The following is an 18,955-nucleotide window of genomic DNA, read 5'->3' as shown; positions in this document are numbered from 1 at the left end:
TCAAAATCTTTCATAAAAAAAGTTGGTCTTTCCATCATAACCTTGTCATTTTGTTCAAAAATGCCTTAGCAAATAGAAAATAGGGTGAGGTAAGAGCATGCTGGAATAAGGTTATAAGGTCTGCCTGAAATTTATTGCTGATCAATGCCAAAAACACTGAGTGAGATCCTTGTAAAAAGCGAGACTGCATCAAACTGCACAGGGCACCTGTGAGTGCAACCCACCAGAGAGCGGAGTCACATTTCTGCCACAGGAGGCATTGCTCACTGTCAGTGTGATCGGCCTTAAAATTACGATCCCAGTGCACATGCCAGCTTGCATAGCACACTAACAGATTGTACGAGACGAATGATTGATGGCAGTCTTTGATGGCTGACCTGAAGGTGATATATATAACCACAACCTCATGATGTGCAACATATCTAAGAAAACGGCAATTAACAGTCTGAGGCAGAACTAAAATCATATCTCTTTGTTCACAGCACTTAAGCCTAACCTCTACAAACAAACTCAAGACAGAAAATTGCCAGTTTCAGTGGTAAAAGCAAACTGTAATTTCTCATTGCCATTGGTTACCTGAAGCTATCCTCACACTGGCTACACAGGCTGCCATGTTGCCAGCCGATAAGCAACCTGGTTGGCACTTTGTTGCAGATTATAGGCAATACAAGCAGATTCCAATCGAAAAAAAGAATGGTAGGAAGGAAAAGTAAGAGCAAATGAAAAAGTCAGTATGATGATGAAAATGATGTGGTAATGGATTACAAAAAGAAATACCTTTAAACCAATTAATTGAATAAAAATAATAGTCAAAATTTTTTGATTAGCTTTAGAAGAATAAAAATTTCACAGCATTTGACAAGATTCAAACCTGTGACCTTCCACACATCAGGTTAACACACTATCCACTGTTTTATGCCACTACATGGCAAATGGTTGTTGTATTTGATTCAGTCACAATCATTAATTGCAGACTTCAAAAATCTGGCTTCTCACAGTGTCATGTGAAGAAGGATCCAGTAGTGTTTGGCTAATGCTGTGTATGAAACTTGTATATTTCGTTAACGTGTGTGTGTGTGTGTGTGTGTGTGTGTGTGTGTGTGTGTGTGTGTGTGAGAGAGAGAGAGAGAGAGAGAGAGAGAGAGAGAGATGAAATAAAAGGGCCACACCCAGGATTCCAGATCCAAACACATCAAAAAAGAAAGCTGGACAAGGAACTGGAAGTGAATTGACTAATTTTTGTGGCTTTTTGCAACTGCACCTGTTTGGGACTGACTCTATTAGGAGAAAACCATCTGTTGTTGTTATTGATTTCTGCATTAGCCACCAGAAAGATCGTGAGAGGCGCACATCAGCACGGGGCGTTATGGACAGTAGTTGCTGCAAGTAAAGTCCCATCCACCAGAGGGCATGTAAGAATTCGGCCACGCCCTCTGTCGGCAGAACAACAACAACTCAGGCAGCACGGGCCGTGCCCAGTCAGTTTCACATCGGGCATGCCTAGCAGACAGTTCCCAGTCTACACTATGTGAAGTGCGATGGACAACTTGAATCGTATTAATACACAATTGGCGACGAGTAGGGTCGTTCTTTCGCGTGTTGCGTCGTTGTTCTGGTTTCGCAGCTTATCCATGGCATGGAGGATTTAGTGCGGGTTTTGGTTGAGCAGCAGACGGAGCTCTTGGCAACCATGAACCAAGCGCTTCCGGCGTTGCTCTCCACGCAGTCTGCTCCAGCGCCGTTCCCTCCTCCCTTTCCCCCGTATGACGAGACGGCGAAGGATTGGGATGCATATGAACATCGCCTTCGGCAGAATTTCCAGGCATTTCATGTTGCCGATGCGGAGGTATGTCGTGCTCTTTTCTTGTCTTGGATATCTTCCTCGCTGTATCAAGTGTTGCGGCAGCTAGCGCCATTGCAGGAACCCTTGTCCTTGTCTTTTGACGCATTGTGTTCATTGCTGTCTTCATATTATCGCCGCCGCACGCATGTTGTGGCAGCTAGGGTCGAGTTCTATCAATGCAAGGAACAGCCCCATCAGTCTTACCCCGCACGGTCTTAGTCATAAGCGTCATTTTGTCACGGAGCAGTCGCGAGAGTCGTATGCCCACATTATGGTGCAAGACGTCGTCGTTCGTTCGGCCCCTGATAGGGACGTCCGGCAACGGGCCCTGCAGTTGGAAGACCCTTCCCTTGAGGAAGTCCTGTCCATTGCTCAATCGTATGAAGTCTCTCACGCCGCAGGTCAACAGTTGGAAGCGTGGTGCGACGTCGCGGCGGTTCAGGGCGGTGCGGCCGCGTCCACTACGTCCGGGGTGGACGACGTGCGTGCGGTACAATCTGGCCGTTACGGCTGCTCCTGCATGGCGCGTACACAGAGTTCCGGCCGCCGGCCCCTGTTACTGTCCTGTGCGTCGTGCTATATACATCATGATCGGTCAGAGTGCCCCCAGCGTTGGGCCGTTTATCGCAAATGTAATAAAAAAGGACACATTGCTAAAGTTTGCCGCTCAGCCTCAAAAGAATCGAAGGAAGCAGGTACAGAGGACATGGACGTTGACATTCAGGAAGTTTCATTGGGTCAGGCTCCTGACGCATCGGCACACAAACTCTTTATCGAGGTGTCGGATCGGTCGCGCCGATTACAACTGCAAGTAGATACGGGCACGGCAGTTTCCTTGTTGAATGCACAAACCTACTCCAACCTTGGGTCACCCCTGTTGGCACCAGTTCACTGGCGTCTCCGTGGTTATGGTGAACAGTTCATTCCCCTCCTGGGTCAATTCACTACCGAGGTTACTTACAAATCAGTCACTCAGCCTCTTACTTTTATTGTTGTCAGTGATGCAAGCTCCGCTAACCTTTTTGGATTGGATGCCTTTCAAGCTTTCGGTTTTTCTATCGCAGACACCATACAGTTGGTCTCCGAAGATGTTCCCTATCAATTATTGGAATCTTTGACCTCTGGCTTTAAGGTTAACTTTGAGGAGGGCCTGGGGCATGTTTCAGACTTTGAATCTCCCTTAACGTTGAAGACGTCAGCTTGCCCGCGTTTTCTACACGCGAGGCAGATCCCCTTGGCTCTCTGCCCTCAGGTAAAAGCAAAGCTAGACCGGCTGACAGCCCTCGGGGTCATTCTTCCCATTTCTTCTAGTGAGTGGGCTTCGCCCCTCATTATTGTCAGGAAACCCCTGACAAAATTATGTCTTTGTGCCGATTTCAAGGCCACCATTAATTCCCAATTGGTTGTGGGCACCTATCCCTTGCCTTGTTCTGATGAATTGTTCCCGCCGTGGCAGGAGGCCAATATTTTTCGAAAATCAATCTTTCAGAGGCTGATCATCAGATACCACTTGATGAGGACTCCAAACGGCTGGCCTTCGGAATATCCAGTGCCCCAGCGATATTTCAGCGTTATCTTGATCATGTCACGTCGACAATCCCTCATTGTATTAATTACCTGGACGACATAATTGTCACAGGCAGCAGCATGAAGGAACACTTGCACAACCTTCGAACTCTCTTTCTCAAATTCAGGTCCGTGGGCCTGTGTTGCAACCTGCGTAAGTGGAACTTCTTCCAGCCGTTCATTGAGTATGTGGGCTACACCATCTCTCAGCATGGCGTCGAGCCACAAGGAAGTTTGGTCCAAGGTGTCGTCGACCTTCCTCGGCCCGCTTCGCTGAAAGAGTTACAAGCTTTTTTAGGCAAGATTGCATATTACCACTGGTTCATACCCAGGGCTTATACCATAGTCCGCCCCCCTGTACTACCTTCTGCGCAAGGGTGTTTCTTTTGATTGGTCGCCTGCATGCGAGCGAGCGTTCACCTCGTTGAAGGGCCTCCTCGTGTCAGCACCTTGTTTGGCTACTTTTGACCCCAATAAGCCGTTGGTCCTGGCTACAGATGCTTCGCAGTATGGGGTGGGTGCAATCCTGGCCCATTGCAACGCGGATGACTCCGAGCAGTCACTGGCGTTTGCGTCTAAAACTCTTAGTCCCGCGCAGGTCCATTACTCCCAGGTGGAAAAGGAGGCTTTGGCCATTGTCTACGCTGTTACTAAGTTTCACCCTTTTTTGTATGGCACGAAGTTTCAGTTAATCACTGACCATAAGCCATTAATATCATTATTTGGCCCCACCTCTCAGATTCCGGATAGGGCGGCCCACAGACTGCAGCGCTGGGCCTTGTTCCTCTCTTAAGTACCATTATGACATTCATTTTCACCCTACCGGACAGCATGCCAACGCCGACGCTCTTTCCCCTCTTCCGATAGGGCCGCATCCTAAGTTCGATGAGGAGGAGATTGTGTTTTCATTTGGATGTGGCATCCTGCCAAGCGGTTGATGGCTTCCCAATCACTAGTTCTAGAGTCGCCAGGGAAACAGCAGCTGACCCGATTCTCCGGCAAGTAGTACACCTCGTTCAGCAGGGGTGGTCGTCCCGAACTCCAGGCCGGGCCTCGGACCCTTTTCGTAATTATTTTGTTCTACGAGACCGCCTCTCAGTCTTGGAAGGAGTTCACCTGGCTACCGATGATACAGCTCCTTGCGTGATTGTTCCTGCAAGTTTGTGTAGGGAGGTCCTCATGTTATTACATGAGGGGCACTGGGGTGTTTCCAGTACTAAAACCTAAAACCTTTGCTCGCAGACATGTGTACTGGCCCGGTATTGACAGAGAATTGAGCACTTGATGGCCGCCTGTTCCCAGTGTGCGATCCAACAGGCGTCTCCCAGGTCAACATTCTCTTCATGGCCTCCTGCAACCCAGGCATGGGAACGTGTTCACATAGATTTTGCGGGCCTGTTTCTCAATGGCTTTTGGCTCATTGTCATTGATGCTTATTCCCGATTCCCATATGTGGTTCGCTGCTCCTCAACCACTTCAGAAGTTGCAATCCAGGCACTCGCAAAAATCTTTTCTGTGCAAGGTCTGCCAGTATCGGACAATGGACCTCAGTTTATTTTACAGACCTTCCAGGATTTTTGTAGGCACTTCGGTATTTGGCACGTTTGCTCTCCCCCCTTTCATCCACAATCGAATGGGGAAGCCGTGCGCATGGTGTGCACATTTAAGACGCAGATGAAAAAGTATGTGCACGAATTTCCTGTGGAGGAGGCGATGACGTTTTTCCTGACGGCATACCGGACCACACCGATGGGAGAACACAGCCCCGCAGAGCTTCTCCATTTGCGCCAACCTAGGACTCTGCTGCACCTCCTCCAGCCTGGTCCTCGCCAGTCTTCGCAAAATGGGGTACCCAGCTTTCCACCGGGTGTGTCGGTCTGGGCACGTGGGTTTGGTCGCAATCCACATTGGATACCGGCAGTGGTCCTGCACTGCAATGGCCGCCGGCTCTATACCTTGCAGGTGGGGGACCAGGAGGTACGTCGTCACCAAAATCAGCTACGTCCACATTTGGGCACCCACCATCTGACCCCCCCAGGCGCCGGCTTCCCCATTGTCGGCACCTGTGTTGTTTTCTCAGGGGACGCTACCGCCCCTCCCACTGTGATTCTGCCACACTGCGATGGTTCTCAGCCTTGGCTGGCACCGCCATGGTTAGAGATACCCTGGCGAGAGCCGGTCCCCCTCGCAGGCCCGGTTTCTCAGGAGGCTGGTTCACCTGTGGTCATGCCTTCCCCATTGTCCCCGCCACTGGGTCTTGCCCCTCCCAAGGTGGAATGGGATCCGGAGTTAGACAGCTTATCGTCCATTCTGTCCTGGGCTCCGGTGGTGGGACGACGGGGGCCTCTTCGTGTGGGTCACTTCCAACCGTATTCGAAGGTTCCAGCGTGAGGGTTGGCAGATCCCCCCCGACTCCAGCATTCCAGTGGACGTGGAGGTCATCGCTACTGCACGACACTCCACCTTCCGACACAGTGGATCACAGTGGCTTCACCCCCACCCCCCCCACCCCCCCCTCTCCGAAGGAGGAGGAGTGCAGTAGCCACCAGAAAGATCGCGGGAGGCGCACATCGGCACGGCGCGTCATGGACAGTAGTTGCCGCAAGTAAAGTCCCATCCACCAGAGGGCACGTGAGAATTCGGCCGCGCCCTCTGCCGGCGGAACAACCACAATTCAGGCAGCATGGCCCGTGCCCAGTCAATTTCACATCGGGCATGCCTAGCAGACAGTTCCCGGTCTACACTATGTGAAGTGCGACGGACAATGTGAATCGTGTTAATACATTTTCAGTCCAGAGACTGGTTTGATGCAGCTCTCCATGCCACTCCATCCTGTGTAATCCTCTTCATCTCCTAGTACCCACTGCAATGTACATCCTTCTGAATCTGCATAGTGTATTCATCTCTTGGTCTCCCTCTATGATTTTTACCCTCCATGCTGCCTTCCAATACTAAATTGGTGATCCCTTGATGCCACAGAACATGTCCTAGCAACCGATCCCTTCTTCTTCTAGTCAAGTTGTGCCACAAATTTCTCTTTTCCCCAATACTATTTAATACCTCCCCATTAGTTAAGTGGTCTACCCATCTAATCTTCAGCATTCGTCTGTAGCACCACATTTCGAAAGGTTCTATTCTCTTTTTGTCTAAACTATTTATCGTCCATGTTTCATGTCCATACATGGCTACAGTCCACTCAAATACGTTCAGAAACGACTTCCTGACATTTAAATCTATACTCGATGTTAACAAATTTCTCTTCTTCAGAAATGCTTTCCTTGCCATTGCCAGTCTACATTTTATATCCTCTCTACTTCGACCATCGTCAGTTATTTTGCTCCCCAAATAGCAAAACTCCTTTACTACTTTAAGTGTCTCATTTCCGAATCTAATTCCCTCAGCATCAGCCGATTTAATTTGACTACATTCCATTATCCTCGTTTTGCTTTTGTTAAAGTTCATCTTATATCCTCCTTTCAAGACACTGTCCATTCTGTTCAACAGCTCTTCCAGGTCCTTTGCTGTCTCTGACAGAATTACATTGTCATTGGCAAACTTCAAAGCTTTTATTTCTTCTCCGTGGATTTTAATTCCAACTGCAAATTTTTCTTTTGTTTCCTTTACTGCTTGCTCAAGACACACATTGAATAACATCGGGGATAGGGTACAACCCTGTCTCATGTAAATAGCCTTTTGCTCCCTGTATTTCCCCCTGCCATCTTCAGAATTTGAAAGAGAGTATTCCTGTCAACATTGTCAAAAGCTTTCTCCAAGTCTACAAATGCTAGAAATGTAGGTTTGCCTTTCCTTAATCTGGGTCATTGTTGCCTCACATGTTCCAACATTTCTACGGAATCCAAACTGATCTTCCCCAAAGTCGGCTTCTACCAGTCTTTCCATTCATGGGTAAAGAATTCATGTTAGTATTTTGCAGCTCTGACTTATTAAACTGATAGTTCGGTAATTTTCACATCTGTCAACACCTGCTTTTTTTTGGGATTGGAATTATTATATTCTTCTTGAAGTATGAGGGTATTTCGCCTGTCTCGTACATCTTGCTCACCAGATGGTAGAGTTTTGTCAGGGCTGGCTCTCCCAAGGCTATCAGTAGTTCTAATGGAATGTTATCTACTCCCGGGGCCTTGTTTCGACTTCGGTCTTTCAGTGCTCTTCAAATTCTTCATGCAGTATCATATATCCCAGTTCATCTTCATCTAAGTCCTCTTCCATTTCCATAATATTGCCCTCAAGTACATCACCCTTGTATAGATCTTCTATATACTCCTGCCACCTTTCTGCTTCCATTCTTTGCTTAGAACTGGGTTTCCATCTGAGCTCTTGATATTCATACAAGTGGTTCTCTTTTCTTCAAAGGTCTCTTTAATTTTTCTGTAGGCCGTATCTATCTTTCCCCTAGTGATATATGCCTCTACATCCTTACATTTGTCCTCTAGCCATCCCTGCTTAGCATTTTGCACTTCCTATCACTCTCATTTTTGAGACGTTTGTATTCCTTTTTGCCTGCTTCATTTGCTGCATTTTTATATTTTCTCCTTTCATCAGTTCAATTCAATACCCAGGGATTTCTACTAGCCCTCATCTTTTTACCTACTTGATCCTGTGCTGCCTTCATTGTTTCTTTACTCGTCGCCAATCTCTTCCCATCCTCGTCGCCAATCTCATGCCATCCCCGTCGCCAATCTGTTGTGACGTAACAAGACTGTTACGCCACACTGAAGTAGCCGAAAGAAAGGCACGCGTACACACACGCCGACTGGCGTCAAGTCTGGAACAAGATACGTTATGACTGCTATCAAGAAAATACGTAGCTTTGGAATATACTTAACTTTATTTACTCCTTGTGATACATCTCTCTGGACTATACAAATGAGACTCGTAAGATACATGCACTGTTACAATTGGCACCTTGCTAGGTCGTAGCCATGGACTTAGCAGAAGGCTATTCTAACTGTCTCTCGGCAAATGAGAGGAAGGCTTCGTCCGTATTGTCGCTAGCAATGTCGTCCGTACAACTGGGGCGAGTGCTCTATCGTATATCGAGACCTGCCTTGTGGTGGCGCTAGGTCTGCGATCACACAGTGGCGACACGCGGGTCCGACATGTACTAAATGGACCGCGGCCGATTTAAGCTACCACCTAGCAAGTGTGGTGTCTGGCGGTGACACCACATTCCTCCCCCGCAAATCGGCGAACGGTTGTGGGATAAGGCTTCCGCCCGCCGTGGGGAGGACCCCATGTTGACGTATGCGATGAGGTGGGGAGCCTAACAACAGGCGAGGCTGTGCCACCCGCACCCGGCCATTCGGTCCGAGGGGATCTAGGAAACGCCTGAAAACCTAGTCCAGGGTGCACGTCAACATGCGGTGTATGCGCCCGTAATGAGACAGGAGGGGCCGAAGGGTCGACCTCCATTGCGTCGGGGTACCCGACGCGCGATGACGTCATGTGGTCTGGAGCGGGCAAGAGTTCCATGGCGGAGGACGGCCGGTCACGGGAAGCGATTGGCGGCGCGTGACCCAGGGAGGCGCTCGGCGGCTGCAGCGAAGCGTCCACTGCGGGCGGCGCCGGCGGGAGAACAGGCGGCGGCGGCGGCTGCTGCGGCGGCGCGTCGCCATGGGGCAAAATGGAAGGCATCGTCGGTAACACCTGGGGATGAGGCGAGCCAGTAGATGGGTCCCCAGCGCGCTGACCGGACGGCACCGTCGCTGAAAGCAGACGGGGAGCGGCAGAACCCGTGCGACGACAGAGGCGCAGCTGATTGAGATGCCGACGCACCTCACCAGAGGCCCCCAAAACCAAATACATCGCGCGGCCGAGGCAGCGAAGAATGCGCCCTACGAGCCAACGCCGTGAACCTCGATAGTTGCGATAAAATACAACGTCGCCTGGAGCAAAAGCAGGAGTCCGCCGCTGCACAGGAACCTGATGCGGCGGATGCAGCAAAGACATCAAAGTTCGATGAGGACGACCGTGGAGCAACTCAGCCGGCGAGCGACCATCTCGGGGCTGAGAGCGATACGAGGACAAAAAGAGCAACAAAGCGTCCTCCCGAGAATGCGACTCTTTCAATTTCAACATCTGTGACTTGAAAGTCCGGACCAATCGTTCAGCGGCACCGTTTGACTGAGGCGAAAACGGCGTGGATGTCAGATGTTGAATACCATTGGCCTGGCAGAATGACTGAAATTCTGCGGACAGGAATTGTGGGCCATTGTCGAAAACAATAGTCTGCGGAAGACCTTCAATGCAAAAGATAGCAGACAACGCTTGGATGGTGGCGGAGGACGTCGTGGAAGACATCCGGACAACAGAACTCTTTACTCGTCGCCAATCTCTTCCCATCCTCGTCGCCAATCTCATGCCATCCTCGTCGCCAATCTGTTGTGACGTAACAAGACTGTTACGCCACACTGAAGTAGCCGAAAGAAAGGCACGCGTACACACACGCCGACTGGCGTCAAGTCTGGAACAAGATACGTTATGACTGCTATCAAGAAAATACGTAGCTTTGGAATATACTTAACTTTATTTACTCCTTGTGATACATCTCTCTGGACTATACAAATGAGACTCGTAAGATACATGCACTGTTACAATTGGCGCCTTGCTAGGTCGTAGCCATGGACTTAGCAGAAGGCTATTCTAACTGTCTCTCAGCAAATGAGAGGAAGGCTTCGTCCGTATTGTCGCTAGCAATGTCGTCCGTACAACTGGGGCGAGTGCTCTATCGTATATCGAGACCTGCCTTGTGGTGGCGCTAGGTCTGCGATCACACAGTGGCGACACGCGGGCCCGACATGTACTAAATGGGCCGCGGCCGATTTAAGCTACCACCTAGCAAGTGTGGTGTCTGGCGGTGACACCACAGTTTCAATCTCTCAAAGGTACCCATTCTTCATCTATTTCTTTCCCCCATTCTTGTCAATCGTTCCCTAATGCTCTCCCTGAAACTCTCTACAACCTCTGGTTCTGTCAGTTTATCCAGGTCCCATATCCTTAAATTCCCAAACCTTTGCAGTTTCTTCAGTTTTAATCTACAGTTCATAACAAATAGATTGTTGTCGGAGTCCACATCTGCCCCTCGAAATGTCTTACAATTTAAAACCTGGTTCCTAAATCTCTGTCTTACCATTATATATCGTCCAGTATCTCCAGGCCTCTCCCACATATACAACCTTCTTTCATGATTCTTGAACCAAGTTTTAGCTATGATTAAGTTATGCTCTGTGCAAAATTCTACCAGGTGGCTTCCTCTTTCATTCTTTACTCCCGTTTCATATTCACCTACTACGTTTCCTTCTCTTCCTTTTCCTACTATAGAATTCCAGTCATCCATGACAATTAAATGTTTACCTCCCTTCACTATCTGAATAATTTCTTTTATCTCATCATACATTTCATCAATCTCTTCATCATCTGCAGAGCTAATTGGCATATAAACTTGTACTACTGGGTAGGCATGGGCTTCGTATCTATCTTGGCCACAATAATGCATTCACTATGCTGTTTGTAGTAACTTATCCATGTTCCTATTTCTTTATTCATTATTAAACCTGCTCCTGTGTTACTCTTATTTGATTTTGTATTTATAACCCTGTATTAACCTTACCAGAAGTCTTGTTCCTGCTGCCACCAAACTTCTCCAATTCCCACTATATATAACTTTAACCTACCCATTTCCCTTTTTAAATTTTCTAACCTACCTGCCCAATTAAGAGATCTGACATTCCAAGCTCAAATCCGTAGAACGCCGGTTTTCTTTCTCCTGATAACAATGTCCTCTTGAGTAGTCCCCACCTGAGATCTGAATGGGGAATTATTTCACCTCCGGAATATTTTTCCCAAGAGGATCCCATCATCGCTTAACCATACAGTAAAGCTGCATGCCCTCGGGAAAAATTATGGCTGTAGTTTCCCCTTGCTTTCAGCCGTTTGCAGCACCAGCACAGCAAGGCCATTTTGGTTATTGTTACAAGGTCAGATCAGTCAATCATTCATACTGTTGCCCCTGCAACTACTGGAAAGGCTGGTGCTCCTCTTCAGGAACCACACGTTTGTCTGACCTCTCAACAGATACCCTTCCGATGTGGTTGCACCTGCGATACGGCTATCTGTATCTCCAAGGCACGCAAGCCTCCCCACAATTGGCAAGGCCCATGGTTCATGGGGGGGGAACCATCTACAACTTGTGAAGTGTCAACTCTCAAGTAATTTTAACTGGACGTTAGTACTAAACTATTCACTTTAATGGTTATGGGAATTACCTTATGTTTATGAGAAATCAGGTACTTTGAAAAAAGCCATGCACCTCTTCATACACTATTCACTGCTATTTCATCTAATACTTCAAACAATACATTTATATAATTTTAAACAGAACTCCAACAGTTGTCGATACAGTGGAAACCTCAAATGCTTACAAACATTGGAGTTAAGTGAAATTTACCTCCTTTAGTGCCAGTATTCTGATAGATTATTGGAGAAGTGGCTAACAGGGTATTCTTTAACTTTGCTTTTGAATATGTGGGGAGTTTCAGTATCCTACCTGATGTCTACCAGCAACATATTACAGACTTTCACACCATAATATATAACTTTATTCTGAACCCTAGACCGACATACATCGTCTTCTTGAAAGTTCTTTACTTTTATTATTTTGGATACGAATTGCAGGATTCATCATCAAATCACTCATTATGAACCACAGATATCATTAGGGAGTTAATACATGATAATTGCAAGATCCCTGAAGAGGTCTGTGCTAAATATTTGGTTGTCAGCTTTATGCAGTATTTCTGCATGCTCCTTACAGGACAACAACACATCTCATCATTCCTCAGCACTTAAGTATCCAGTTTCGTTCCATATTGATTCTTCTGGACGATTATCATAAATTTTTGTCTACTCTTCATCATTACTAAATTGTGATCAGAGTCTATATCTCCTGCTGGGTATGCTTACAATCTGATACCTGATTTTGAAATCTGTCTGACCATGATGTAATTCAGCTGAAAACTTCCAGTGTCTCCAGACCTTTTCTAAGTATAACTCCTCCTCTTTTGATTTTCAAGCACTATATTCACTATTACTAGCTGAATCTAACAATGGAAAATCCAGGATGGAATATGACAATATTAAAGAAAGGATAGTTGCTATTCAAAATAGGCCTATAGTGGATATGCTGAGTCACAGATAAGCACAACAAAAAGGCTGTCAGAAAGTAAGCTTTCAACCATAAAGGCCTTCATCTGAACTAGACAAAATACAAACACACACCCACACACGCATATTCAAAGCAATTGCAAATGCAAAACCTAACTCACACACACATGACCACAGCCTCCAACTGCTGAGATGTGACTGCAAGCAGCAGTGCATGATGGGAGAAGCAACTGAATGGTGATAAGGAGAAGGCTGGGATGGAGGGAGGGAAGGATAACAGAGTAGGGGTGGGAGCATACAGGGATGAGGTGGAGTGAGGGTAGGGCATCTGAGTGTAGATGCAGTTGGGAGGTTGGACAGAGGGTGCAGTGCTTGCAAGGGGAGGAGGGAGTAGCTAAAAGGAGAGAAGTAAAAAGGCTGGGGGTGTGTTAGTGGAATAGAGGGCTGTGTAGTGCAGGAATGGGAACAGCGAAGGGGTTAGATGTATAAGGACAACCATAATTTGTTTTTATCATCAAAATTTCCCCTGTAACTAATTATAAATTGTAACATTGAAAAATCTTGGGTGAAGTAAGACTAATATGAAAGAAATAATATGAAATAAGAGAAGTTGGTATTCACTACATAGAGAGTGCAGTAAACACCTGTCTCAGGTGGAGTGGGTAGTGAGGGTGCAGATGATGCTGGGGGGGGGGGGGGGGGGGGGGGAGATATAAGGGTACGGGTGGGGGAAAACGCTGTTGTGTTGCCTTCTGTGGGAGCATGCAGGGATGTGGTGGGGACAGGATTGTGGGCTGCTATGGTTGTGTCAGTATAAGTTGATCCCTGATGGCTGCAGTGAGCAGGAAATGGCAGCTTGAGCTGCTACCTCAACCAGTAACATAAGGTTTTGTAAACACCTCTATGGCAACACCTCAGTGTTGTTACAGCTCTGCACATGGCTTCTGTTGTAGCCTGCAGCCATATCACTTTGCAGTTGAAAGATGGAAACAGTGCTGCAAGCTGTCAGGGATCATCTGACGATGTCTCAACTATCGATGCAGTATCGTTAGGCTGTGCTTGGGTGATTCTGGGGGGAGGTGATGGTGAGAGGAGGTCCGGAGAAGTGAAATGACTATGCAGGTGAACTGGGGATCAGAAGATGTTTGTGAGGTTAGTGTGGGAGAAGGGAAGAGGGTGGAGGCTGGTGGGGACAGGCCTAGCAAAGGATGAAGTCAGGGGGTTTATAAAAATGAAGGTTATATTGCAGGGAGAGTTCCTGTCTGCACAATTCAGAAAAATTGGTGTCAGTGTGAAGAATCCAGATGGCACAGGCTTTCAAGCAGTTGCTAAACTCAAGCATACCTTTTAGTGGAGCACACTCAGCAACAGGGTAGTCCAGCTTTCTCTTGGTCACAGAGTTTGGCAGTCGCCATTCAAGCACAGAGATAGTTCGTCAGTGGTTGTTCCTACATATAATTCCACCCAGTGGTTGCAGTTAAGTTGGTAGGTGCACATGGCTCCTTTCACAGGTGTCCCTGCCTTTGATGAGGTAGAAGACGCCCGTGGCAAGACTGGAGTAGCTGGTAGTGACAGCACATATTTGAAAGGTCATGCATCTAGATTTAATATAGGAATGGGAGCCATGGGGCAAGGAGTTGGCTATATGGGTGGAATAGAGATAGATAAGGATAATATGTAATTTGAGTGGGTGACAGAAGACTGCTGTAGGAGATGTGTTGAAGGATATTTGTCATTTCAGGACACAATGAGATGCCATTGAAATGTTGTTGGATAATGTCATTTAGTTGCTCCAGTCCTGGGTGATGTTGAGTCATGAGATGGGTCTCTCCTTTGTGTCCGGTTAGTGGGTGTGTGGCGGGTGGTAGTGGCAGGGGAGACAAGTTGCAAAGGGCAATTTCTATCCGTGAAGGACTCGCCAAGACCTCTGGCACATTTGGAGAGAGATTGCTTATCACTGCAGATGTGGCAACCATGGGTATAGGAGGGACTCTTGGTGTGGAATGGGTTGAAATAGAGATATTGCTGGGGGTTTGTTGGTTTGGTGTGGACGGAGGTACTGGCGGAACCATCTGGTACATTTCAATATGCATTGAACTCGTGTCCTCCTTTGTTGTACAGCTATTCACATTTATTACCAGGCCCATTAATTAATTCAACTTAGTTTCTAGTCAATTATCCACTTCAGTTTTACTTGGAGCTACTTTGTATCCTCTTCCTGTCCCCTTTCCTGATTGTAAATTGATATTGTCCTATGTCTTTCAACTCGTAATTTACAGTCTATTCCTGGAAATATTCTAGTTGTATCCATTTCACATCCTTACAAATTGTTACATGCAGGTTGACTGATTCCAGTTGTGGTTCATTGATATTGTAGTTGTAAAGTACTACTTTTTTGGCGTTGTGAAGTGAACATTTTTACATTTCTTAAGATTTAAAGTGAGTTGCCAATCTATGCACCACTTCGAAACCTTGTCAAGATCTGACTGAATATTTATGCAATGTAACTGGATAGATAAAAAAATCTACTCACCAAGCAGTGGCAGGAGGGCACATGTATATAAAGGTTAAGGGAATTCACAAGCTTTCAGGGTCAGTGGTTCCTTCTTCTGGGAGGAATGCTGAATAGGCAGGAAGAAAGATGAAGAAAAAAACAATGGACGATATTTAGGAAATGGAAAGGGTTTGGAACAGTCCCCTAGAATCCTGTGTCAGGGGATACTTACCAGATGGGATGAGAAGGAAGGACTCTTTCCTTACCTTCTCATCCCTGAACATGTAAATCTTTCTTCTTGTTTTAGTTCCCCTTAGTATTTTGGTAATTATTGTTGCCTCATGGTGACTCATACCTGTTTCACTGTGGACATCCTTAAATGGGTCATGTCTATATGAGTCCATTAAATGTAAAGTGTTTTCATCATATGTGGGTTTCTGAACATCCATTCTTGACATTTACTGTTGTTTCACAGGATGTCATGTTGTACTCTCCACTTTCAAAACTAATTTTCTCCAGTTAATTATGGGATGCTTAAAGTTTCTGACAATGATGATAGTGTGATTGGGAAACATATGTATTAGTGAACTGAGATTCACTCTTAAAAGTTTCAAGTTGCACTTGGATGTGAGTCTGATAGTTGGTACAAAGATACATTGTTAGAAAAATCTATTTATGATAATAGCACCAGTGTGCTAACAGCCAAAGTCACCACCTCTTGAAACAAGTGACCACACTTCACCTTAAAAAGCCCAATATGTCCCATAGGCAACAAATCATCAAGTAGCCGTAAAAGGCTGTAAGGTAGCACAATTTACATAGTTGATATTCGTACTCTTAATTTTATTTTGTGTTCTAAATGACAGTTCGTTTCTTAGGATCAATGTCTTTATATGTATTTATTTCTGTATGTATTATTAACTGGAAATCACTATGTAGTGCAAATTAATGCATTAACTACTTTTAGCACCTTTAATAATGATTTCATTTTTCCATGCAGTCTGCAGAAGTGCTGGAGTTTGTTAAAAGAGACTTGGATGAGTTTTCAACAGCTGTCAAAAGTGAAGCGAGTAATGTTGTCACCAGCACTACCTCTGCCCTGAAAGATAAGTTGAAGGCAAGTACTACGTCAGTATTCACATTTGAGAATTTAACCTTTTTTGTATGTGCAATAGATGTTCTCACCCATGTGGGGTTCCTACAGTTGTCACCGCATCCCACATTCGTGTTGCTACTGATGTCTGTCTCCCCATGCTTCCTCATCTTCTTCTATTTCTCTTTTTCTTGTGGTCTCTCTTACCTCATCTAACCGGGCAACCTTTGGTCTTCCTCTTCTTCTTTCGTGAGGATGGTACATAGAGATATTCTTTGGACAGCTGTCATCTGTTGTTCAGTTGTATTTCCATACCAGATAAGCTGCCTTACTTCATACATACATACATTAATCCTTGTTCCATAGATCATGAATATGACATTTCGTAATGATGCGGAACGTGTCACTTTAACATAAGTTCTATCTGTGATGCTTTCATCAGTCTGGGCTATTTACCTAATTATTGTATTTCTGATATGATCTCACTGATGTGTTCTACACAATCCTCTGAGATATTCTATTTCTACAACTCTCAATTTGTTTTAATTTTTTCCAGTAAGCTCCCAGCACTCCTATCTGTAAGTCATCATTGGCTCTACAATACTTCTAAAGAACATCTTCCTTACTTTGCAACTGAAAAGACCATAGCATAGGATTTAGCTTCTGGATTACTACTTTCTCATGGGCTATTTGTTGTATTTTCCATATGATTGTTCTATCTTCTGATGAGAGTTTAAATTTGTTACGTGCCATTAAGTTATTATCTTTCCTACATTTTCTCCACTGTACAGATGTTCAGTTTAAAAAAATAAAAATTATTCTGTCCTCACTTACTGTATTCTTCAAATAATTTTATTAGCATAAAGCAGGTATCATCCTTTTCACTGGCCATCACTACCAAATCATCTGCAAAAAGCAAGGTACACAAACATTGAGTCTCTGTTATCTGAATGCACATTCTCACATATTTCCTGTTCCGTAAGTCTAAGTGTTTCTGGAACAATGTAGAAGACAAACAGCACCCTTGTTTTAATCCTCTTGTAATTTTAAAAGGCTGTGACAAAATTGTATTCCCATTTTGTTTAGACATTCTGCAAACTTTTACAGGTTGCATATACTTCTAGCATATGCCTTCCTGAGATCTATGAATAACTGCACATGTTCATATTGAAAGACCATGAGTATTTTCCTCTGTTCCTATTTTTTGTGTTTAAGTCCATTTTGTGTAATGAAGAAAATGCTAGGAAAAAGGTACTATCAGATTGTAGCTTTGATTTCAACTGTGTGGCTTGCCTACATTGCTCAAATGGTAAAAAATTGTGTGCAAGAAACCAAGAACCTTGTATGGATCCTGATCAGCCAGTGTATTGTTCAAGCGTGCAGACTGTTAGAGATTTGTAACCTCCAATATTTTTCTGGCATCTTCACTTTATCTTAAAAGATTTGATTTTCAGTGCTTGCTGCACGTACACCAAATGCATGCATATTACTACAGTTTTAAATTTGTTGCGCCAATTTTAATCATTTGACACTAGATTGTTTTGAGTAGAAGACACATGGTATAAGGATTAAAGGAAACCACTCACCATGTAGTTGAGATGTTGAGCAATCAACAAGCACACAAGCAAAATTAAGTTGTCACTAAACTTTCAGGTAGAGTACTCCCTCAGAGTTAGCAAAAAAAATGCACCCCCCCCCCCCACTCTCTCTCTCTCTCTCTCTCTCTCTCTCTCTCTCTCTCTCTCTGATGTGATGCCCTCACCATTTAGTCCCATAAACCCCGTCAATTAATCAATCTCTCTCTCTCTCTCTCTCTCTCTCTTTCTCTTTCTCTTTCTCTTTCTCTCTCTCTTTCGTTTTGCCCTCACTTCCCCCAACAGATGAGAGAAGTGAATGAATGAAGATGAAAATGTGGCAATAATTAGAGTTAGCAAGCTTCCAAGCTATAGTTTTGAAAAATCGTGAGTTTTTCCTTAACATGTGGAAACAACAGAATTTTGCGATAGGAAAGAGAAAAAGGGATGAATATAGAGGGTTAATAACTATGGGTGAGCGGTTTGTGTGTAACTGCCTTAGGTAGAAAATTTGGTTGGCTTCCAGTTCCACTATAGATTTTTCCTTCCAAGGAAGACTGAAACAGTCTGTTCTCAGTTTGATTAGGTCATTTGAGGAGCTTATGGAAGGAGACATAAGCTGCCATTAATGACTGCAAGATTGCTGTAGTAATTACACTCCACTTCAGTACAGCTTAAAATGATGTCTTGTGCAGAGTATGAAGCTTTGGTAAAGAGAGAATAGGTAGAAGTTGTGATGATATAAGCATGTGATGCTTTCAATAAGTAAGAAGTAGATCAGAAATGGCAGTTGATCATTTGGTCTTAAAGGCATGTAAAATTTGCCCTCTGAAGTTTATTTCCTTATCATTCTCCCATCTTCTGAGAATTGGGAAGATAAGATTGTGTGTGTTTCATTCATTGTATCCCTCTGTTACTTGTTGTGACACCCTACTTTTATGTGATAGCATGCCTAATCTCAAGATGAAATTACTTTGCAGCTTCAAAGTTGGACACATGTTAGTAATGTGATCTATTTCAGGTGGGCGTGGTGTTAAAAAATTATCACCTTCATCTGTGTTTGCCAGTGAAGATCTTCAAAGACTCTCTTATATGAATTTCTTGCTCCATGAGATGGGTACACAAAACACTGTCATAACAATATTAAAAAATATTTTTAACAGTGTCATTAGTAATGAGGGAGTTCTCTCAACCCTTTCAGA

At 45.1% G+C, this 18,955-nt stretch overlaps 1 protein-coding gene across 1 annotated transcript in view; it reads left to right on the top strand.

Moving 5' to 3' along the window:
• Window positions 1-18,955, top strand: part of LOC126416048 (BSD domain-containing protein 1-like) — an 84,240-nt gene that overhangs the window by 26,071 nt on the left and 39,214 nt on the right. Inside the window, exon 4 of the mRNA XM_050083519.1 lies at window positions 16,087-16,203. Coding sequence (XP_049939476.1) covers window positions 16,087-16,203 — 117 coding nt within the window. The remainder of the gene's footprint in view (window positions 1-16,086; window positions 16,204-18,955) is intronic.

The sequence above is a fragment of the Schistocerca serialis genome, chromosome 8 (assembly GCF_023864345.2).
Source record: "Schistocerca serialis cubense isolate TAMUIC-IGC-003099 chromosome 8, iqSchSeri2.2, whole genome shotgun sequence".
Taxonomy (NCBI): domain Eukaryota; kingdom Metazoa; phylum Arthropoda; class Insecta; order Orthoptera; family Acrididae; genus Schistocerca; species Schistocerca serialis.
Note: the sequence above shows the minus strand (reverse complement) of the source record. Positions and strands in the feature narration are given on the sequence as shown.